The sequence below is a fragment of the Porites lutea genome, chromosome 8 (assembly GCF_958299795.1).
Source record: "Porites lutea chromosome 8, jaPorLute2.1, whole genome shotgun sequence".
Taxonomy (NCBI): domain Eukaryota; kingdom Metazoa; phylum Cnidaria; class Anthozoa; order Scleractinia; family Poritidae; genus Porites; species Porites lutea.
Genome location: NC_133208.1, coordinates 14,458,644 through 14,482,249, shown reverse-complemented (window position 1 = coordinate 14,482,249; position 23,606 = coordinate 14,458,644). Strand labels below are relative to the sequence as shown.

The 23,606-nt window shown below is 40.2% G+C and overlaps 2 protein-coding genes across 2 annotated transcripts; both read right to left on the bottom strand.

Moving 5' to 3' along the window:
* Positions 1-9,826: 9,826 nt before the first annotated feature.
* On the bottom strand, positions 9,827-15,637 carry LOC140946355 (uncharacterized). Its single transcript, XM_073395458.1, has 3 exons — positions 13,657-15,637; positions 12,861-13,068; positions 9,827-10,752 (listed from the first exon to the last, which is right to left on the bottom strand). Exons 1-3 carry the CDS (start codon positions 15,538-15,540, stop codon positions 10,460-10,462), a joined length of 2,385 nt encoding a protein of 794 aa, XP_073251559.1. The 5' UTR covers positions 15,541-15,637; the 3' UTR covers positions 9,827-10,459.
* Positions 15,638-16,274: 637 nt separating this feature from the next.
* LOC140946207 (large ribosomal subunit protein eL34-like) lies at positions 16,275-23,387 on the bottom strand. The gene is made up of 5 exons (XM_073395292.1): positions 23,255-23,387; positions 23,123-23,136; positions 21,853-21,932; positions 16,822-16,925; positions 16,275-16,391 (listed from the first exon to the last, which is right to left on the bottom strand). Exons 1-5 carry the CDS (start codon positions 23,317-23,319, stop codon positions 16,304-16,306), a joined length of 351 nt encoding a protein of 116 aa, XP_073251393.1. The 5' UTR covers positions 23,320-23,387; the 3' UTR covers positions 16,275-16,303.
* Between the last annotated feature and the right edge of the window lie 219 nt (positions 23,388-23,606).

Below are 23,606 nucleotides of genomic sequence, written 5' to 3'. Positions count from 1 at the left end.
TCGAACGAATATAACGTATGCAAAACGGAACACTGCGGCAAAACGTCTACGCATGCGCCAGGTTGAGCATTTCCGGTCTCTTTTTCAGTCACATTTTCCAGTCAGATCAAAGTCTCCCGCGCGCTCTCGGCTTCATTCTGTGTGCAGCAGGGCGGATAAAGGTTGGGCGGTGAAACGAGCGCGTCCGAGCAAAAAGGTGTGATGCAGTGGACTGGGACTCTGCTTAGGAATGTCGATTGTTTTCGACTTCGGTCAGGGCTTGCGATGTGGTTTTTACGATAGACACAGGGGCACCCAACGACAATTTTCGGAAAATTATCTGTTCGGAAGACGATTTGAGATCTAGAATTTTCGGATCATTTTCTCTAAAATTTCTTGCTTGCCTGCCTCTCCTAGGATTTTCGAACATCAAAAAGTGGTATAATTGCCCATTTTTAACGGATTTTTACCCTAAAAAGGTCACCTAGAATTTTCGGGAGCCTTTTTTCTGGCTGAAATTTTCGAAAAGGTAAATTTTGATCCCTATAATTTTCGGATCACTATACTTTCAGCTAGGAAATCCGAACAGATGAAAATTTTTTAGGCGATAAAAATAAGCCTTTATCTACCGTTTAGATACTAAAGTACGTTCAACAATGCTATGTTTATGTGGTTTTGAACTATATTCTCGTTAGGTGCCCCTGTAGACACTGCCGCTGTCACTGAATTATGGCAGCTTGATTTGTTTTCTTGCACTTCTTCCTCGTTCCTTGTGCTGGTACGCTGTCTCCGAGAGGCAAATGTTGCTATTTTTTGCGGGAGGTTTAGTTGGAGTAGACAAACATCTCTTTTAAAGGGTTTCTTTTATTACTTCCATGACTCTACCACTGAATTATATTTTCGTTCTGCTACTCGCCAATGTCGATGTTATTCCAAAACAAAAACAACTAAGTATTGTCTTAAACACGAAGGAAAATCTCATCCATGTCATCCATGGCAAAAACAGCAGATCGTACTTCATAACCAGATGACGTGTATTTTATAAATGCGGCCAGCTCGCGCAAAGTGAAATTATGCTAATTTCAATCACCATCATCCTTCTTTTTAATTTGAAAAAAACATCTCATACGTCTTTCTGTTTCTTCGAAACTTCAAAATTAGTTTCCCCTCAGTTTTTACTGTTTACCTTGTTTTGTTTTAGAGAGAAAAACGGAGAAAAAACCTTACAACTAACCTCAATAAATTTTGTTTACATGCGGTTGCCGGATTTGCAACGCATTGCGCGAATCGCCATGGCGCGTTTCACCCGAGAAGCAAAGTTTAAAGAAGTACAACGCCACTATATCAATATATATCAATCTAATTTTTTGTTATGCTATATAAAATTTTTCCCCCTTTAACATATGCAAAAATTGAGGTTAAGAAGTGTTAAGCTTTTGCAAACGAAACGGCGAAAGACGATTAGGTGATATTTAGTGGAAGGAGGAGGTATTCAACACTTTCAAATTAAACTCAAATTTTGGCATTATACGACCAACAAGTTTGACTTATAGACGTACAGACACAAACATATGAAACTGTTTATTGATATTGTTATGAAACGAATTTATCTATTTAACATTGTAGCCTGAAATTGCAGAAAGAAAATAGGATTTCCGGTTTGCAAAAAGGAAAATTTCGCCGGCCTTCAAGCGCACCGGAAGCGCGGAAAGAGCGCTCGTGCCAGTACTACTCCGCATCACACATTAAATGAAGAGCGGAGCGCTCGTTTCACCGCCCAACCTTTATCCGCCCTGGTGTGCAGCGTATGGTTCAGTTGTTCTGCTTCATGCTGCTCGTGTTTTTGACTGTTTTGTAGTTATTGAAATTGCTTTTATGGATAACCAGGCACAAATCACTGAAACAATTAGTCGATTAGATTCAGAAAAGGTAAGTTGATAATAACTCAGTGTGTAATTTTGGCTAGAGCGTCAGGTAAACTGATTTTCATTCACGAAAACAAAGTCTTTGACTGTTATTTTTCACTTAACCTGGCTGAAACTAAGACATAAAAAGTTATCATTGCAAGCTTGTGTATTGTAGTTCTAATTTTCAGTTCTTTAGTATGTCAGTCTTCATGCCTTAAAGCCGATTCGAGCTTTATTTATTTATTTTTTATTTTCGTGTTTTGAAACGAAACTCTTCTGAGTTGATTGCCATGAAACATAATCTTAATTATACTGCTGAAGTTGGCAGCAAGTTGACAACTCTATTTATTTTTTTCATTCTCAGAATCAGAGAGCGAAAGCTGGTTCGATGGCTTTTAGAAGTCGAAATTTCATGGCATGTATTTAGTAGCTGAAAGTTTCGTGTTTGCGTGAGATGCAGCCGAGCCGCACAGTCTGAAATTATTGAAGTCTTCACCGACCAAAGAACAACCATGTAAAAGAATTAAATAGACATTTTCTTGAATGAAAGTCTTTATAGGCATGTTTAGTTTTCCGGCACTGAAAGCTCCGGGTGTTCGTGGCTGTAGTCATCAAAGTCGAGGTTGTTATTAAATCCCGCACATCTTTCGTTCTGAGTTCTTGTATTCTCTAATAATAAAAAAATTGTTGAACAGACTAAAATTTTATTTCCTGGTTCTAGTGTTAATGATAATGATGACGTCTTTATTTTGGTTTCTTTCAGAAGTATTGCCATTCTTTTCTTAGTTATCGCCTTCTCCCAAATTAACTTATGCCAAACCAGTAGCATGCAAGAAAGCCAGTGAAAACAAATTCGTCTTGTCGAGCGCTCGCGACCTGCAAACTTCAAACATCATTTTCACTGTTGGTGCAAACAGATAACCATGTGGTGCAAAAGTTTGACACTAGAAAAATATATAAGCTTTCGAATGAAGTGATTTTTTTCGCCCCCTTTTTTGTCTGTTTCGCCCTTTTTGCTTTTAAACTTGGCGAGACGGCAATGTTATGCTTACACAATTGGTTTATATACCAGACCGGAAATAAAAAGCTGACCGGATGTTAAATTTTGTGCTCATGCCCAGTGCGTTTTGCCGCGGTGTCGCAAAACGGACAGTCCGTATTTTTAGCGTCTCTCCCCAGTCTCGCTCTCTGTTTTAAGTCTCGTTCCAGACCTTTTGTTTGACTGCTCGCGCGTGCTTGAATTCGCAAAAATACGGACTGTTTTGCGGTCTAACGGACAGTCGGGTTTTTTTCTCTCGCCTCACACGCCCTACGGGCGTGTGACGCTCGCGCGCTTCGCGCGCGTAAGACTCTTACGCCACGCTTTACAGATTCTTTACTGATTTTGAGAAAAAAACCTACTGTTTTGCAGTCTAGTCTTGTTCTGTTGTGCCGTTAAAAATGTTGAGGGATCAGTCTCGCTACCTGCAAGAATTTGTAGCTAGTACGTCGCAACAAAATGTTGTCGAAGGCGATCAACCTCGTCCCCAGGGCTTTTCCCTCAAAAACATGGGAAAAGCCCTGGGGACGAGGTTGGAAGGCGATATTATCCCTGAACGAGAGGCTTACTTGTTTTAAAATTACATTTAAGAGCAGAGTAGAGTTTAAACAACTATATATGAAAAAGATAAAAATGAAGGAAAGCAGAACCGGCAGTATATAAATGTAGAATTTCTGTTTTGGGTTTTATCCAAAATTAGATTTGTACTATACCGTTTATTTTTGTTGAGAGATAAGTACCCAGTACCCAATACACTGAGAATCTCAGGAATCTGCGTAGTAAATGCGTTTTCTCCCATATATAATGAGAGAATTCGTTATGGCTATAACATTTGCCTCGCATGGAATAAAAAGCCGGATGAAGTCGATGCAGAACCATTTTTGCCGTTTACCGAAGTAACGTATAGTCATTTTCATCAGGGCTGCCTGATGGCTGGATGCCTTAAAGGAGGTTCTTGTTTGTTCGACGAAGGGAAAGACACATTTGCTTGTCCATGCAATCCGCAATGGAGAGGAGAAACATGCCATATGGGTAAAGTCTTAGTCCTTACGTATACATTTTTGGAGAATAGTGAGACAAGTGAACCGTTTATTGAGCAAAACTACACAGGTCAAAAAAAAAAAATCTTCTTCGATGGTAAGAAAATAGTAATGGATATTACTGTCTGAAAGTTTTTTTTTTTCTTTTTTTTTTTTTTTTCTGGCAATATAGTTTATTTACTTCAGTAATTATAAACAACATCCCTTCTCTTCAGATCCTACGTTCTGCGGCATATTCGTTTGCGGTCCTTTGCAGTTCATGTCAATAAATCAGACCGGATCGAGGATCTGTCCACGAGAAGTGTTACAAAAATAAAAGGGGAAGGAGGGAAGGGTGCTTAGAGAGCCGGGGGGGGAGGGGGAGTTAAATAACTTTCTCCTCTGAAAGGGAGGTGTTATTCGAGAAAGGGGCTTATTTGAGAGAAGGGCTTTATAGTAATAATAATAATAATAATAGTTATATACCTGGATTTTTGAAAACCGTGCTTGCAAAAAAATCAACTCATTCTACTACCTGGCAGTTTAAAACAATAAAGTTCATTCAAAGGCCGATTAACAGCCTTTATCTGACGTCGGGCAGTAAGTTAATGGTCCCTAGAAGCATTCCAACGAGTCCAATTTTAAATGACGCAAATTTTAGAACATTTATTCAGTAATCTGACTTCGTGCAGTTTCAAACCGGTGTCATTTCAGTCTAGAAATTTTTAAGTTGAGTGAACTGCAGCGAATTCGAAAGAGAAATTTACTGTCTTGTTGCCGGCAATAAAGTTGTGATTGTTGAGCCTTAGCTAGTGACTTTTCACTGTTTTCCATTCGACTTAGATGTCAAATTGTTAAAATGCACTTGAAATTTCTTTAGTCACGTTTTAGCAAAATCAGTCAGATATATTCAGAGCTAAATCTAAAAAAAAAATTAAGATTCGATGTTTAATGAAAAAATCTGAATTTCAAAATTTTGAATTTTTTGCAAGGCGATTATAAAGGAAAATCACTATTTTTTAGTTTTTAATGTTGCGCCTGCGTTCAATCCTGGATATAAGTGAAATAGAAATAGTGATAAGATAGTAATAAGATAACTTCACTAAAATCGGTAACTTCAGAAATAACTCCTCACAATTATCATCCAATATAATTAACTTTGCCGACTAAGTGATAATGTTGAAGAAAGCCTAAATATTTCAATTCCATTCACCGATTTCCAGACATTAACGAGTGTGAAAAAGGACAACATAACTGACGTGGAGCCTACGAATTCTGCAACAACACTGAAGGATCATTCAGCTGCTCATGTAAGGCAAACTATTCTGGGAACGGCCCGAATGGTGCAGGTAAATTGAATTTACAGCTGTTTGACTTAACACATGAAATAAAACCCACACGGGGCTTGGACAAGCGAGACGGAGGATTATGACCCCCTCCCCAAATTCAAGGACTGAAAATGGCGTATTTTAGCCCTTCTCTCGGTTCCATCTTTGACTTCGGGGATGAAGGGATGTGGGGGGAGGGGGGGCTTTGCTTCTCGCTTAGTACTTGACCGTGAGACCCACAATCTTGGACAAAATAGACAGAAGCCATTAAGGACTCCCTACCTTAAAATCAAGGACAGAAAAACGGCGTGTTTTGACCTTCCCATAGCTCCATCCCCGGAGGGGGACAAGCTTAAGGAGACGGACAGTTTGGTGTTTCATTTTATTCTATCCAAGATTATGGAGCTCTAGGAGCTAGCTAATGGTTCTTTCTTTTCTAGCATTTGCACGCCGCTTATCTTGTTAGCTGGCCGTATTCAACTGGAGCGTTGTCTGAGACTTTTAGGCCAGTCCAAGAATATTAAAACAAAATAATTATGGCTGTTAGTACCTTCAGTGCGCCTCATCTCTCTACTATGGACAGCTTAAACTTCCGACATGACTAGCAGGTCTGTGAAGTGCGTTACAACATCAAACGCACTTTAAAACCGCATGAGTCTACCTCAGACGTCTAAAAAAAGAGATCTAAGACATCTTAGAAGTTCCAATTGTCAGTTAATTGTCAATTTTGCCCGTATTAAGGAGGTTTGAATGTGTATTATATTATTTTGTCAATTACTTTTTTGCAGAATTAATGAACTCGCCGATATTATCCATCAGTGATTGCTATGTCCGTTGTTTGGGCAAGTTTCTGGAGCCTGTGGTTGGGGGCAATTCTCACTGGTTGCTGTGCTGGCGTGCTTCATTGCACGGCTGGAGGGCCGATCAGTTTCACAGTCGCTGCGATGGAAAGAACGACACCGTTACCATTGTACGGAAGGATACGTACGTCTTTGGCGGATACACTGATATTCCTTGGGGTAAGAAACTGACTCCCTAATTCAGTGGCGTGTGTAGGGGAGGGGCCCGGGGGCCCGGGCCCCCTTATTTTCAGACCAAACTGAGGCCTAAAGGGCCGAGAAAAAAAATGTGAGACCGGCTTCCCCCCTTATTTCAGGGTATGGAAAACCGGGTCCCCCTTTATCTGTAGGTCTGGATCCGCCACTGTTATATTTTCGTCCTTTTCAACTGCGACGTAAGGGCTTCACAATATGTTTTCCGATCTACTTTAACTACTAGGTGACTGCGGATGTAGGGAGGGGCCCGGGGGCCCGGGCCCCCTTATTTTTAGACCAAACTGAGGCCCAAAGGGCCAGGAAGAAAAATGTGAGACCGGCTTCCCCCCTTATTTCAGGGTATGGAAAACCGGGTCCCCCTTTATCTGTAGGTCTGGATCCGCCACTGTTATATTTTTGTCCTTTTTAACTGCGACTTAACAGCTTCACAATATGTTTTCCGATCTACTTTAACTACTAAGTGACAGGGGAAAGGTACTTCGAAAAACGTGGGTCTCGGAAAGTTTTGGCCCGATCTCGTAATCTTGGAAGCATTTTTGATGGGTCGGTCAAAGTCTCGTTTTTCCGAGGGGTTTGGAGTTTCAGATTTGTCGTTTTGTTTTATTTGATTTTCAAGAGTCGAGTTTTTCAGAGTTCAAGGGCTTCTAGATTATTAATTACTCGGCCTTCTCGGTTACCGAGTCTCGGGCTCGGATTTTAAACAACAACACTAAATTTTTTTTTTTTTACTTATATTGCGCTCTTTAGATCAAATTATCACATGAAATTTTCGCGACACTTAAATTTTCCCGGTTTTCCTAAAATTTTACATCGGGAGTCACTTTTAAAATTTCGCGTTTTTGAGTAAGACACAAAAACTTAAATTTTTTATTTAATCAAATAAATTGATTTCTTCTGCAAAATGAGGCACTGGCGGGTATTGTCCACGATACCCACTTTAAACAAGCCTCACAAGTTTTGTCATGTCCACTACCAGCTACATCCCTTGTAATTCCCGTTCTTCCTCTCATCCTTTCACTTAATTTTCGCATTACTGTATGTTCGCGACTCTTTTTGTTCGCGTCACTTTAATTCGCAAAAAGTGTCGTGTAATAAGGTAGTACAATTTAACCCTATTGTCAGTTGCTTAACCTCAATGGTTTTAATTTTTATTCGTTTAACTAAGACAGCAAAAGTGAAGCTAATTCTGGTTGCTGTAAAGAAAATGACGTCATTGTGAAAATGGGATATTATGGAATACCTAGAGAAAAACACTCATGGTAAAAAAATAATGGGAATTTAAAATAAGACACGTTAAAGTATATGTATATATGAAAAATTGAAATCTTATTTTAAGCTCGTATTTTGTTAGGAAACAGTAATAGCTGGGGCGAGACTACCAAAGCATTTATCTTTTTGCTCAACAACACTGAAGGGTTTGTGAGGAAGGTGAAGAAAGAATACACAGGAAAGGCAATTAGAAGGAATTTACATGATGGTCCATAGTTTGGTAATGACATCATCATTGCTGATGATGCCAACAGTAGCAAATACTCAAAAGCAGTCTTGGACAAGTACTACTCTGTTCCAGCTTCAGTGAAGAATAGTGATAAGGCCCTGGCCGGGACTAGTATGTTCTTCAACGTTGATGAGGTGGAGGTATTTTATCTTGACCCATCCAACTAAGTTCAAGAAAACACCAACTGTATATGATCGTGTTGCTAAATCCGGAGCCTGTAAACCTAAATAGCCTGTATTAATCTGGAAACAACTCGGCAAGCATTTTAAACCTCTTCTTACAGCAGATTTAGACAACTGAATAAAGGATTCTAGAAAAAGGAAACCAAAGAAACAACAACGACAACAAAACAAAATGCATTTTGGAAATGTTGCTTCGCTTCGTTCTCAGTTGTTATAGCGAAACAATTTTTTCAAAATGCATTTTGTTTTGCAGTCGTTGTAGTTTCGGTTTCCTTTTTTTAGAATTCCTTATTCAGTTGTTTGAATCTGCTGTAAGAATAGACTTTAATATACGCTATTGGAGCTGGAATTACCGCGGCTGCTGGCACCAATGAAACATCGCCAGCGCAAGGCCGTGCGATTCGATCAGTTACTATGAATCACCAAAGACACCGGGCAGAACCCGCATTGGTTTTTAATCTAATAAATACATCCCTTCCAGGAGTCGGGACTTTTCGCATGTATTAGCTCTAGAATTACTACGATTATCCAAGTAGTAATGGTACAATCAAATAAACGATAACTGATTTAATGAGCCATTCGCAGTTTCACAGTACTAGTGCTTATACTTAGACATGCATGGCTTAATCTTTGAGACAAGCATATGACTACTGGCAGGATCAACCAGGTAACTATCCTCTCACGGACCGGGGCTGGCAGCGCCCGGTCTGGTGACTCCCGAAGGAGACACGGTTTCGTACTCGTTTTGCCTTCAGGCACGGGAACCAGTGGCCGACAACGTTAGAGTTACGGTCAAAGAAAGCCCGTCCTTCTTTGCCTCGCCTTTCAAGTGGACCCTTGCTCGATTCATGTGTACCAGTTGGCTCGCAATTGGGTCAAAGGAACGCAAGAAAAGAACGTCCGTGAAGGAAAAATCCTTCGGTTCGTGATTCGTTTATCGTTGGCCATAGAAAAATTAATTCTCTAATGAAATATGGTTACAATTCAAATAAAGACAAACATGGAAAGAAATATTTCAAATACTTTAAATTGTTTTCCTGCAATTTCCCACATAGTGAGTACAAAAATGTTACTCATAAAGGGAACTGTACAAGGTACAGGCTTTCAAATGATATAGAGAAAAACCCTGGTCCTCTTATGCACGGTGTTGATCCTACTAAAACAATACAAGCACCATATAGTCAAGGAGATGTTCATGTATTTGGGCAAAATGCAGGGCGGCAATGTGTTACAATGAGTTTATGTGCTTTAATATACCACAATACAAAAGGAATAAGTAAGTCTGGTGACTTAAAGCAAATAATGCATATTGGCAATCAACTTTACAGTAGTTTATCACAACTATCAAGATGCTCTTATTTACTGCTAACTGAATTACCAACAGTGCTTACAGTAGCAAAAGAAAATTTCCGGCTGGAATACAGTGCGAGCTATAGTGGCAATGTCCATGGTGAGGCTACCATTGAAGGATACGAATACTGTTTAGGCCTAAAAAGAGCTTTTGAGTCATTGATATCACAACAATACAGATCATTTATTTTGACAGTTTGTTGTATTACTGTCAGTATTGTTTACTGTGTTTATAATAGCCATTTTAAAGTGTTTGACTCTCGTGCCCGAGATATTTATGGTAAGAGTCATCGTCAAGGGACTTGTGTACTGTTAGATATGCCATCTAAAGAAAACTTAATACCATACTTTCAAAGTTTATATGGAATACACCAAATGTATGAACTTAAAGGTTTACAAATAACAAAATATGACATAATGTTTTTGTGCAATGCTGTATCACGTTACGCCCAACTCATTAGTCTCCATGTAAAACCACCTTTCTTAGTCGATCACCTTTTTAAGACCCCAAAGTATTCCGAGTTCGTGCCATTTAGGGCCTGGGAACGAGGTTGTAGTAAGAGCAGCCGCAAACCTTGGAAGACCTTAGATAACAATGACCTCAACCAGGTTGGCGTTGAGCGGTTTTAGCGACAACAAGGGTTTGGGTCAAGGGGTGCTCAGTCTCGAGGGCTCATAAAACCTGGTCTCGGTCATTGTTATTTAACCCTTACCCTAAAGGGCCCTGACGGTAAAAAGCAGCTTAAGCAAAGACAGAAGTGGAAATTTTGCATTCTTGGGCAATGGGTTTACCCAAATTTGCGGGCAAATCCTTTCTATAACAGTAAAGACAGTTAGCAATACAATTTTGGTAGCGTTTAGGCATGTGAAAAGCGAAAAGGTCTCTCTTCCGGTTAACGTGCGTCGCTCAAAAATCGTGGGTGCTTAAGCTCCCTAAAGTGAACACAATCACGAAAGCACTGGGTCAGGCTAGTATATGTTTGCTTACACTTCAGGGAAAGCTTGTGTACTGCGCAAGCCCAGGCGTGCCAAGCTTTATACAATACCATAGCATTTGTCAATCAATCTGCCTTCTACATCCTTGCGTTGCAAATGCTATCCATCAATAGCCATTTCTATGTGAACAGCTAACTGGGTAATGCCAGTTATCAAATATGGTGCCTTCATTTAAGCTGTGTTGCGAGTCAAAACTCGCCGGAGAGATGTTAAAATACTTCGATAGCCCGGTGCACGTTCTTTCCCACTGTTTATGACCCAGAGAACAGTTCCAAGGCGATAAAGGTGCGCTATTTATTCGCACCATTTTCTGTTCAAGATTACCTGTCACGCACCATTCAGGGTTTGCTTCTTCTTTGAACGATAACCTGACAGGCAGGGTAGCCATAGCAACGGTCCCTGTCGGAGAAACAAATTAATTACTTCAGGGAGAGTTGATTCCATGCTCCAATTAAAAATGAAGTTTAAGCATTTATGTACAGTCGAAACCTCATGTGTGATTTTCTCTTGAAAGCGACCACCTATCAAAAATATTAGTAATGGGCGGATTGGGAAATGGGTCCAAGGGGGGATGCTGCCCTCCCCCCCCCTTTCTTTCTGTGATATTTTCTATCATTTCAAAAGAATTCTCATTAACAGAAAAAAGTTTCTATTTAGCTGACCCGAATTTTCTGATCCACCCATGCTATTTTCCAAGTCAAAGGCCGACATAGTTCAATTAACCTCTTATAATCGTCTGTGACCACTTTTCGTGGTGAAAGTTTTAGAATTTTCCATTGTTTAAAAACCCTTGTAAGCGACCGCTTGACGCATGGTGTGATGTCTATTTACTGTTTGTACACCGCTACGTTGAATATACTAGAAACTTAAAATAACGGGATGGAACTACAGAAATCGTATCTTTGAAATTGCCGGCATTAAATTTCCTAGAGTGTAGAAGTGTCTGGACCTCTACTTTGTACTAGAAAAAGTTTACCCGCTCTTCGATTCTCGTCAGCGACCACTAAATCTTCGCATTTTGGGTGGTTGCTTACGGGAGGTTCGACTGTATTTATAATTTGACCAAATTCCTTGGCGCTTATAAGCCTAGTGAAAAGTAACTACGACGGTTAGCCAGCGTTCTCAACAACGCCGGACTGGCAACTTTCACAGGACTGTTTTTGGTCATGTGATCACCACTGACACAATTTTTGACTAAGCGATTTGGTCGAAATACTCCATAGCACAAGCCCTTAGCATGGCTTGGAGTCGACTTAATCGTCGACATTAGCGTTTATATGCTTAAATAACGAAAGAGAGGAATAAACTCCCAGCCTGACAAAATGACATCATTCTGTCTTGTCTTGCCGTGTGCACCCCGTTAATATACTCGGCAAAAGACAATTAGGGCCTGATTACACGGCGGTAGGGGACCCCAGATAGGTGAGGTAACATGCGGCGGGTCACCCCAGCTATCATGTAAACGTGATCAAATTAAAATGAAAGATTATATGGAGACTGGACGGGCGGGTTATCCCACCAAAGCGAGTTACCTCACCTACCTGGGGTCCCCCTACCTCCACGAAAACAGGCCCTTAGAACGCTCTCTCTCCTCTGCACAGGTTCAATGAGGCGTTAGAGCGATTTTCGTATGGCCTTGAAATGAAAACGCGCGAACAAAACAGAAACAAAAACAAACGGAAGTATAGCGATTTGATTGGCTTTTCGAACGGACACAACATGCCCGAGAACTTTGTAGAAATCAACCGATACTTCGCTTGACGTCATACTGCAATACGATTGGTCAATCGAACAATGCCTTCTCCGTATCAGGGTTTTCTTTGGCGGGAAAACGTAGAGTCCATGTTTTGATCTTTTCATCCATTGGCTGATAAAACAAATACCGAATACTTTTCGAAACCATTTTTCAAGGCCATACGAAAATCGCTCTATTGGATTTCCGCTGCGCAAACAGTGAGTGCCAAACAAATTTTGTGCCCGCTCATTCTCGCCTTGCCCCTTTGAGCCTTTGCGGAGTAGAGAAAACTAAAGGGCAACAGCTACATAACAAAAACGACGTCTAATTAGTCTGAAATGTCATCCGTCTCCTCGCCCCACAACATCTTATGCAGGGGCGGATCTAGCGGGAGGGTGCAAGGGGTGCGCTCCGCACCCCCCCGCCCCCCGAGATGACCTGCGGTTTTCTGATACAACTGGTATTCTGCAAGAAAAAAAGACTATGTGGTTTATTGGTGTTGAAGTAGAGTAAGGGATGAGTGCACCCCCTCCTAAAAAAAGTCCTGGATCCGCCCCTGCTATGAGCCCTTTACAGCTCCATAGCCAGATGGAGCTGACAAAAAGACCTTGCTGGATAACGAACAATGCCATGGGGGCCTTAAAAAGAAATGACCATTTTAAATGACGAAATCCGACATTGTTTTTCTTGGCCCAATGCTTCTAATGCTCTCCAACAAGGTGCTTTTTTTCTTGCGTCCGTTTAGCAGTGAAAGAACCTATTACTGTCTTACCTGTCGTGTAAACACCACTCTCAAGGAACCACGTGGACGCATGCGCAGAAAATGTGGCGTTAGTAGTGACTGTTTGTTTGATGTGGATCGTCAACTGCACAGGATATGACAGGGACAGACGGGGCAGACCGTAAGTAATGGTCACGTCGAATTTTAAGCGAGTTGCAGCGCAGAGTCGTCGAATAAAGAACAGAGGAATGCATGTTACCTGAAAACACACAAAGTAGTTACCGGACAAGGATCCGAAAATCCGTGTGACGTCTCTGAAGAGAACAAGAGAACGAAGGAGTCTCTATTGACTCTTTCACTACGCGCTTGGTATTATGGGGCGGATCATACCAAAGCCATAATCTGAAACTTATTATGTAATATATCAAGCATGAGACGCAGTGTTTCATCTGTTGATGACAGACTGTGTCGAATGCTTGATATTACTTCTCAAACAAAATGATTTTAGAAGGAGAAATTAGGGATGCAAAAATGACCAGTTTTTCATCTGATTTCCAAACACTCATTAAACATTAATTTCCTTTGTATTCTTTATGAATTATTAATGAGTTTGAGAAGTAGCGTTAATTCACATGACAAGAAAACGAACAACATCGAAACTAAAGTTTTTAAAAAATCTTTCAAGAAGTAATTGATCAATTGAGAAGTTGTACCTGCCAATGGAAAAGAGAGACCATTTTCATATCCAGCGGACTGGAAGTTGGAGTGGGGATCATCAGTCATGATCGTTTCATTAGAGCATTAACTTTGAAAAAACTGTGTATCAGTCACGAAAATATTTACTTACAAAGTCTCCCGCGTTTAGTCTCCAGCGAATGATCCTTCGCTTTCCTTTGTGTGGCAGCTTTCCTCGTAGCTTATCCAGCGTATGCGTTTTCCTCAACGGTGTTATACTGTATTGTCCAATCACGATCCGATAAGCAGTCCTTACATCCCAGTCTCCATCGTTACTATTATTGTCGTGTTCTTCAATATCATCGTCATCATCATAGTCTGTATCCACATTAACCTCGTAGTCAATCTCCGATCTAAAGTCTAAAGTCATGATTGACGTTTGGATGACCCGAGGAAGTTCATGATTAGCTCGCGGCGAAGAGGATGCGAGTTCATCCCAAATGGTGTCTAGTTCAGATTCTTTCCTCCGTAGTCGTGATTGTTCGTTAGCTTTAGACCTAGTCCTCTTCAGTGATCTCTGAGTTTCTACAGACCTCCTTCTTTTAAATTCGTAGCCAAACCCAAACGGAGCAAAGTTGGGTATAGGCCAAGAGGGTTGATTGCCATTATCGTCAGCATTATCATAATCGTCATCGTTATAATTATCATCATCATCATCACTATTATCTTTATCATCTCCTACATCCTCATTTTCATAATTTGTCAAATCGTCTTTCCTCATGTCCCCATCTGCGTCTGATCGAAAGACATTCCATGACTTTGAAATTCTATGACGCAAAATCTTGATCATGGGAGGCAGTTTCGTAGATCTTCTAGCCGGGTTTTTGCTAAGTTTCAATAGCTCCATCACATCATCGTGAGCAACTGGATCATTGAATTTGCTCTTAGCTGGCGCAAAATACATCAATGAAGGCTTTTCACCGGCAGGAAAAAACAGCGGGTGAATGAGTTCGTTTTCATCTTTTACCACAGTCTGCCAAGGCTTAGGTTTTGCTTGAGAATCGTCAAGCATTGTAGCAGTACTTTTAAATGTTACAGCTAAGCTGTTAGTATTAGGAGATTTGCGTCGCGATGCCGTGAAGTCCGCGCCAATCGGTAATTCACCCGAGAGTGACATCTCACTTCTCTTGACCATTCCAGTTTTTTTGTTAACAACAACAGTTTCATCGTAAGATAACGTCCACGAGGCTGCTGGAGATTCGGTTTCTTCATCGGCAAAGCTTTGAAAGTCACCTGGACCGGCTTTAGCCATGACAGTCAAAAAATCACCATTGGTGATCAGAGTGCGCTTCACATGAACAAGACCGGGTAAGAGTCCTTGTTTTTCCATGACAGTATGTCTGGAAGAACTTGACACCTTGCTCAGGACATATTCGTAGAGTTTGACTTTAACAGCCGGGAGAAGCTGGTGCAAAATGTTATGAACGTAAAATGAAAGTTCTTCGTCAGTTTTTCCGGCACCGAAAACCTCGAAACGCCTTTGCGTCCCGTCCTGAAAATCGTCAATTTCCGAGCTTGTAACTCGCGTCAAAAACACGTAATCCTTGGTAGACGGAGAATTACGCGTTTCTTTAGGAAAACTTAAAACTATTCCAAACCAACAGTCGGTCTCAGTGATGTTAATCACATGCATGGTCAGATCAATAGACATGCTTCTGATGGCGTTCCCGTTGCCAATGATCGTACATTCTTGTTCAAATCTATACACGTGTACCTTTCCCTTCTTCAAGTGGACATCGACCGCAAAATGTTTCAAGTTCAGTAGAAGGATCGATATACCCACAGTTGATGTCAGTAACATCAATGCTAACAAACCAAAGCAGAGCTTAGCACACAATGAGGTGTCGTCTTTCTGAAAATGAACGTTGGAGAACTCCACAAAACCGGTAGAATCATCCATTTGGTTAAGTCTACTGTATGAAATATCGCTTCGCCTTTTTGAGGACAACATGCTCGCAATGCCAGAGCTGAAAACTTTTGCCTCCGATGGATTCATTCTCTAGTGATCATCGACGAGATTAAACGTTTCTAATATCGACGGTTAATTTATTATTCATGCAAAAGAACTGGTGGTGCTGTTGTGAGAAGTCAGTTTTTCAGCCGTGTCAATGATATAAACAACTTGTTCCACTTTTTGTAGGTACCATGCTTTCCACACGAGACAAAAAAAAAACAAATAGAACAAGCCATTTCCCTTTTGTAGTCGGCTAAAGTAAATCGAACGCAAAATTGTCAGTTCCAGAGTTTCTCTGACGTGGTTTTATCGTTGGTTCTACTCTATCACACGTCTAGCAAACCGGAAAGAGCAAAGTAGGACACGCATTCCGAGACATGTTCTGAGAGAACAACAGATGCTTATCCCCTCGCTAAAAAGAAACACAAGCGCTGTTGTTCCCTGGCAGTGGCATGTTTGTTACATGTTTGCTTGTGAATATAATCGCAACGCCCCTGTCGATCTAATCGCTGACAATGAATTGAGCCAACCCTTGATATTCACACAATGCGGGGGTTTCTGGGTGTGTGTGTGAGGGGGGGGGGGGGGGGGGGGGGGGGAGGGAAGGAGCATGTGTGATTGGTGAAACACTACTCTGCTTTGCTGTTGAACAGTCAAAAAATGTTTAAAAAGAAAGGCAAGCTTAGGTAAAAGAAAGCAAAAAGAACGATTGCAGGCCAGCCTAATTCTAACTACGTAAAAGAGAGGTGTAAATAGGTGTTAAAAACAATCACACATTATATGTACAATGAAACATTTATTTCCTTTAAGCAGAGCCTGATTTCTTCCCCTGTTGCGCTTTAAGAACACGCACAACGATCTTCTGTTCTTCAATCAGGAATGCCCTGACTATCCTGAAAAAAAGGGGAACAACTTCAAAACCGATACCTGAAAGTATTTTCTTGTCGCGTTCTTAAAAGGGTTTTCAATTGGAGAAAGAAGAAAATAACATAATATTCTTTAAATTGCCGTTTGGGTGGTGCTTCATGTAAACCCAACTTGTGCAATATCTTCTGCATGTGCAATGCATCATCTCCTCATTCATTTGCATTATGCTGTAGTTAAGTTTTTTTATCTCAGCCGTTGTAGAGGTTCAACGGTATTTACTAGTTTTGGGGTTGGGTATAGGGTACAACAGGTAACAATGTCTGTTACCAAGCTTTTGGTTAATTTGTAAATAAACAAATTAACAGACAAATTTTAAATAATAAGCCTCGATTCTTTTTCTGGTCACCATTTTAATGAAAATGCTGTAGGATGCAAAAGCCTATGGCACCAGCTCACCTTTCTCTAACACAGCGAGCACATCGTGAACCACCATAAGCTCTGCTAACAGTCTTCTGGGGCTTTGAAATGTGCATCAGCTTTTTAGGACGGACAGCTGGTAACTGCAGTAAAAATTAGAAACATAAAGAATTATAACAGTATCACTGACACATCCACACCACCTTCCAAAATATTTCATGATACTCAGCGCTGCTCAAAATAATGGCCGGTGAACGGACAATGCCCAGCAAAGATAACCATTTGTCCGGGCAAACTTTCAGTTGGCCGGTCATTTCCCCCGGTTGCCAATTAGAAATTGGTTAGTAAAAAGGAAAGAAAGATTCGCAAAGCCATGAGTTTTTAAGCACACTAGGCGATATTTTGGTCTTTAATATTTTACATGAACTGCTATTATTTGCTTGGCCTTCTCTGCTTAGGGTTCTCACATACATTTTCCCACATCAAAAGGAAAGAAAAGTGAAAGAAGGGGAAGGGGGGGGGAAAGGAAAAAAAAGTGAGTGAACAGTGTCACTTTTATACCCCCAAACTACCCTGAAATTTTGTCTCCTGCTTTTGTCTTATCTTGCTGTAATTCAGCAACAGAGACAAAAGCTAATATATAGATTCAGCTGGACTTTCTCAAAGCTCTTCGCCTCTCCTTTCTAGTTCCAGTAGTAGGCACCAGTGCTAAGGACTTTTGTCCCCTGCAGCGCATCAAATTTACAGGAGGAATTTTCCTCCCGTAGATTTTATCCAATCAATTTTTAATGATGTGCCGTCAATCAACCCAGATCACCCCACATGAAACGCGAGTTGAGCTGTTTTGATCCAAATTCAAATATAGACGATTGATGTCTACACTGTAGTAGTTCTTTATTTTTGGGGGGTTGTCTTAATTTGATTATTTTGTGTTAACGGTCTCCTCTATAATACGAAGCGGAGTGACATGTGTTCTATCAAGGATGTGATCACCTATGGGTTACAGAAAGCTATTAAACTACACAGATGTTCACAAACAAGAGGATGTGTTTTTGTCTGTGCCACAAGAGAGCAACTCAGGCAAGAGCTTGACATTACAAATTGCCCCTTATGTTTTCGATTTATTACAGTCTTGGGAAAGAGATGAAATTTAGCCCTTTTGTTTCGTTGTTGTACCACTTATAGCACGTCTCTTAGCCTTGGATATTGATCCTTCAATTTGATCTTCACTGGCAGCTGACAGTTAAAAGCGCATTAAGCACGTACATGGTGACAAATTTCTCCAAATTTCTCAACTTTTTTTGTAAGTTTTTCATTCCAATCAGCACAGATTCGGATTCAATTTCCAACTGAATAAATACACGACTGACAAGAAATTCCAGATCTTTAAAAAAAGCAGGTTTTCATTTTCCCTGCACCTGTGAACAGTCACCTCCTTTGGAGAGGATTCTTTACTGATTCACTGCATTGATAACAAACATTGAAGGGAAGAGCAACGCACACTAAAGTTTTAGTGGGCGTTCTTTCTGCGTGAGACTAGCAAGAGCCCGATTTTCCATGCAGAAAAAGATATTACTGAAATGCTTTTACTTTGACATAGCAAAAATAACAAAATTCTAGCTGGCACTTTGCGCTCGAGAAAATTTCCAGCTCAGCTTGTGGGCGAGTCTAAGATTAAGCCAGAGCTAAAAGTGAACCTCTTGTTTATGCATTTTAAATTTGTACTGCAGACCATGGACTTTAAACGATTGAAAAGACCACAAATCCATACTTAACTTTACGGGAAAACCATATGAATGAAAAACATAAACTTGAGCCCGCAATCAATTAAAAGCTAACAACTGGTGGTCAGCAGATACCCTGTTTTGACATCTGTCAATTAACCTTAATAGGGATGTCTATTATCAGGTTAAACACAGGTTACAGGCTCCTACTCTGGCTAGAAAATTATTTGACATTTCACATAATGTGGTTTCCCTGTGATGCAGAGGGACAGGTGGATGGGCATACAGTCACGTAGACTGCAAGCAGTCTCTCTTTTTCTTGAGATTTAGTAAGGGGAAGCAATGCTCAAAGCCTCTCTTCATTGATGAGGAATGCTTCAGTTTGAAAACGGCAATCTTGCTTTAGAACGCATAACAGAAAGTTGCATAGACCGGGATACTCTATGACGAAAGTAATAACCAACCCATGCACTACAGGACATCATGCTATAAAACAAAGATTTGGTTACACTGAATCTCAAGGAAAAAAAAATCGGCGACCAAAGAATAATCTTGAGTGACTTGCAGCACAATTCTCTATAATTAGCTTAGCTTTAGAAATAAGCTACAATTAGGTTATGTAGAAAACTATCCCATGAGAACTCTCTGCAAAAAAGAAAAGAAGAAGGTCTCAGGTGATCTAATTCAAAACATAAACCACAGGAAATGAGTTTATGAATATGCGAGAAATAGACCAGCTTTGTGACCTCTAAATGTGAGACTAGAGGCCAAAATTAAGATTTTCTCAGTCAATTTAATAGCTCTATGCATTGCAATTAAATCAACACTCAGTTTTTATGCCAAAAAATCACTAGACTGTGAAAGACCATTTTCTTTTTTTTTGTGCCTCTCCCGTCTTGCGCCTTCAGTCATGCATGTGGTCATTTGCATGTCTTGCGCGTTTTGCTTGATGAACCAAGCAAAAAGAGAGACTGCTCATACTCCAATGGTCACCTGATTACCAAAATTTCTTGGATGGATAGATTACCAATTTTTTTAGGCATGGGGCTCCACTCGCACGCATGTGGAACTCCGCTAAACATAGATTTGGGCAGGAAGTAGTGTGGTTGGCAGTTAAAGTGCTGGAATTAGAATCAGGAGGCCCTGAGTTAAACTCCCACCCTAACCACTAGATGCATTGGTTCTTGGTAGTCTTGAGTTCAACTCCTTAGCCACATGTGTTGATAACGAAATGGCTGGCATTCCGGCGGTAGGGATTCTTAACTTTGTTACGTTTAGTCTTACAGCTGCTAAAATCATTTTAGTTATTACCAGAAAGCATTTATTACCAAATAATATACACATGAATTAATGTGCACAGCATGTCACACTTGAAAGTGTGTCATGACAGTGTTCCTTCAGAAATGCCCTTTTCTCACTGTAAGATGTAAGAAAACTTTCTAAGAATAACAACTTATGTGATAGTTTGGATGGGAAAGTTATTTTCTTATCGTTGGTGCCATATTGACACAATAAGCCGATGGAGTAAGAAAATTAACAGAGCTCTTTACATGTACATGTATGCAGGGTTTGAGCTAGGATTTGATCACTGGGGGACAATTTGTCCCCTTGGCTAAAATTTTGGGGGACATTTTCATTTTCAGGGGGACAAAAATTTGTACACCCTTCTGCTGATGTAAAGGGGCTTGTCTGCTTAGCAGGGCTTCTGATAGGTCTCAGAAGAAAAAGTCAAATTTCGCGGGATTTTAGGGAGAAATTCGCGGAAAAATCGGCCGATTTTGCGGGAATTTGGTGGGAGTTTTCGGGGCAAACTTCACCGAAAAGCAATCGGTAAAAAACGGCTGATTTTGTGGTTATTTTCAAGGCAAATTTCGCTAGAAATCAATCGGTTTTACGCTTTTTAACGTTTTCAACAACAATACGCTCCGGAAATGAACCAATGGCAAAGCCTTTAACATCATGGCTAGTGCCCAGTTTTTCGCAACATAATCTGTTTGCACGTTTCAGTGACGAAGTTCCAAGATAAATTTGCAAGTTTACGGCAAGTAAATAGCTCCTATAGCTGAAATAAGTTTCAAATATGTTGTACAGACATGTATTTGATAAGATTTCTACCGAATTTCGCGGTATTTTTCGTGCTTTTGTGAATTTCGTGGCTCCGCTACCGCGCGAAATATCTGAAGCCCTGTCTTAGATTTCCGACAAAAACAGCAGTAGAACGTGACTGAAACGTAACTTTAGAATGAACTTTAAACATGCGATGAAATATACTTTCCACGTTCTGTTTCAGCTTGCAATTTCTGTACTGAAATAAATCTCTTCGTGTGTGCTTTCTTTCGAGTTTTTTCCCTAAATTTTGAAGGGGACAAATTGTCCCCTTGGCCGTTTTTTAAAGGGACAATTCCAATTGCAGTGCGGGATTGGCGCAATGGCGCGGCCTGGCTCAAACCCTGATGTATGTGACTTATTGTAAGGTTACATAAAAAGAAATGTTTACGTAACATTTCAATGGCACACTGTGAATAGCAATTTGAGAAAATTGTCTATCCCATTTGGTACAGCACAAAGTGCTTGCTTTCATTTGAGAAAACAGACATTATTATTATCAATGTAACCTACTCTCAAGAGGGCAGAGAATGATTTACAAGTGGAGAAATGTGTTGTATGACCACTGAATTCATTCAGGGGAGCTTCTTATTGTGTGGTCTATGACCATCAACACTTGTCAGTGCTGTCACTGAAGGACAGAGGTCAGGAATTTTCCCTGGCTATAAGGAACATAAAAGCCCCGGCTACTTTCATAGGAAAATAGGAGAAAATAAAACCAAGAAAAATCCCTAGCTGTTTGATTTCCTGTCTAGTACAAGCAACTTGAAATCTTAATGACAGCCCAGTCACATATTGAAGCAAAGCTTCAGCACATGTAGAAGTAAAATGAACTCGTTTATTGCAGGTCACACAAGTGCATCTTCCCAGCTCATGTTTTAACAACAACATTATTTGAGACATGACGTCTCTTCCCCCTCTTCTCAAACAAAGTTGGAACAATATTCTTAGATATGCTGAAGTAGTTAACACAGAGCTTCAAAAATAAATAACAACATTATCCGAGAGAGGTAAGGAGGAATTTGTTAAAGGGGAGTGGGCAGACAGACTCTTTAAGCTACCCAATATAATTAATACGGAGTGAAAAGTTATTTGAGTCTGCTATTCCCCAAGCCCTTCAATGTTTGATTATGAAGGGCTCAAGTCTAGCTGCTTTTGTGGTGATTTTCACTTCCATGGTGATCAAAATTTAAGAAAACACCTGAGTTGGTTGATTTAGCGACTTCAATAATACACTCACCCCCTGGAGTTTAGTTTTACAGTCACCACATCTTGGAACCTTGCCTGGCTTTTTGGTGTACAGGTATACCAACTTTCCCCCTTTGAAGGTGACAAAAACATTATTTTATTAGTTGAGGGAGATCACTGGATACTAAGCAGCAGCCATTTGAAGGTTTTGGAGAATTAAAAATAAAAAATTTTCAGTATTAAAGTTCAAACTCATTTTCAAATTTTTGACTCCATGGTTAGACATTTGAAAGGTTTGTTTTTATGCTAAATGATAGCCACATAGTAAAGATTAGTCCAGCTATTCAAGCCAAGTGAAATTGATTAACCAATCCCATCCCTTGGTAAGCTTCTCTTGCTAACTATAACAAGCACGAGTTTTGGGCACATAACTGGCTAAAATGTACTTCCACAAAGGTGCACTCTTCGGTCTGTACACTGCTAAGAACGTACAACATTACCCTTATTGTGCTACAGATTGTTAGAAAATCAGCATAAATTTATTATTCCTTTAACCTCAAAACCTGGCCTCAGTTGTTCAAAAGAGGGATAACTCTATCCACTGGATAAATCTCTATCCAGTGGACAATAAAATACTAGTAATAACCAAAGGTTACAGAGAGCGGGCGACAACAATCAAATTTTGCTCCAACACTGTGCGCAGGTTTCACGCGACAGATGGTCAAAACACGCGTGATTACGAGGGGTAGAAGTTTGAAAAGCACATGATCAAATTACATTCTGTACATTCCATTCATTCTTAGTGGAAGTCCAAACGAATTCTGGTTACGTACATGAGATGCATGTGTAATAACAACATGGAGATTGGGATTGTGGGCTCCTCTTGTCCCACACAATTATTATCAGTTTCCCCAATACTTACCCACTGGATAATGATCTATCCTGTGGATATCGCTATCTAATGTCTGAACAACAGAGGCCAGGTGGAAGGAATTTTTTTAGTTCATTTTTTAAATGTGAAGTTCAGCTTATAAGGTAAAAAAAAAAAAAAGAAGACTGTGCACAACAAAAACGGTTGCCCAGACTCAAAATGCATATGGTTAGCACTTATCATAAGATTTCCGTATAACCCCCATTCATTTAAGCATGCATGTTTCCACTCCATTCATATCGATTATTTATGTGAAACAGTATGAAATTGCTACATGCTTATTACATGTATGGGATTTACATGGAAATCTTACCCTCATTTTAGCAGGTACAGTAAGTGGTTAGCGTAGAATTGTTGCATGCATGATTTTCAACTTCAAAATAAAACTTACCAGGTGTCTTTGAACTGTGCAAGGAAAAAAGATAAAGAAAATTATTACAAGCTATTCAACTTCATTTCAATTTAACATTTTTTAACCCACAGAGCACATGTATATCTTGCAAAGCAACAAATTACAACTCACATCCTTTTCCTGTTGGATTTAGTGTTGTAGGAGAGACGACGTCTGTAGGTCAGTCGCTGCGCCATCTGCAATAAAAATTACATCAATGATTAGCCAAAATATTGTGCTATCCATTCCTAATTGTCAAAACTATTGCGATGTTAACGTTTTAGAAGATTAATTCGGATTCTAAAATGTAACGAGAAATTCTCTTACTTTCAAATTGTTGGTGATTTTGGAAGAGAACGAGAACAAGGTGCGCGTTGCATTTTGGGGATTTTGTTTTGCGCCTGCGATCATAGGTGTACGCAACACGTGCAGAGCAAAAACATGGCGGACAAACTTAGCAGAAATGTAACGATTTGAAATTCTC

What these genes read in the sequence shown, in the direction of transcription:
- LOC140946207 (XM_073395292.1), bottom strand. Translation starts at nt 23,319, where the DNA reads ATGGCGCAGCGACTGACCTACAGACGTCGTCTCTCCTACAACACTAAA. An exon ending in GTAAAACTAAACTCCAGGGG is followed by an intron (nt 16,926 to 21,852) that starts GTGAGTGTATTA and finishes TTTTTACTGCAG; the next exon opens with TTACCAGCTGTCCGTCCTAA. An exon ending in GCTCGCTGTGTTAGAGAAAG is followed by an intron (nt 16,392 to 16,821) that starts GTGAGCTGGTGC and finishes CCTTTTTTTCAG; the next exon opens with GATAGTCAGGGCATTCCTGA.
- LOC140946355 (XM_073395458.1), bottom strand. Translation starts at nt 15,540, where the DNA reads ATGAATCCATCGGAGGCAAAAGTTTTCAGCTCTGGCATTGCGAGCATG. An exon ending in GACTAAACGCGGGAGACTTT is followed by an intron (nt 13,069 to 13,656) that starts GTAAGTAAATAT and finishes GTGTGTTTTCAG; the next exon opens with GTAACATGCATTCCTCTGTT. An exon ending in GAGTGGTGTTTACACGACAG is followed by an intron (nt 10,753 to 12,860) that starts GTAAGACAGTAA and finishes TTTCTCCGACAG; the next exon opens with GGACCGTTGCTATGGCTACC.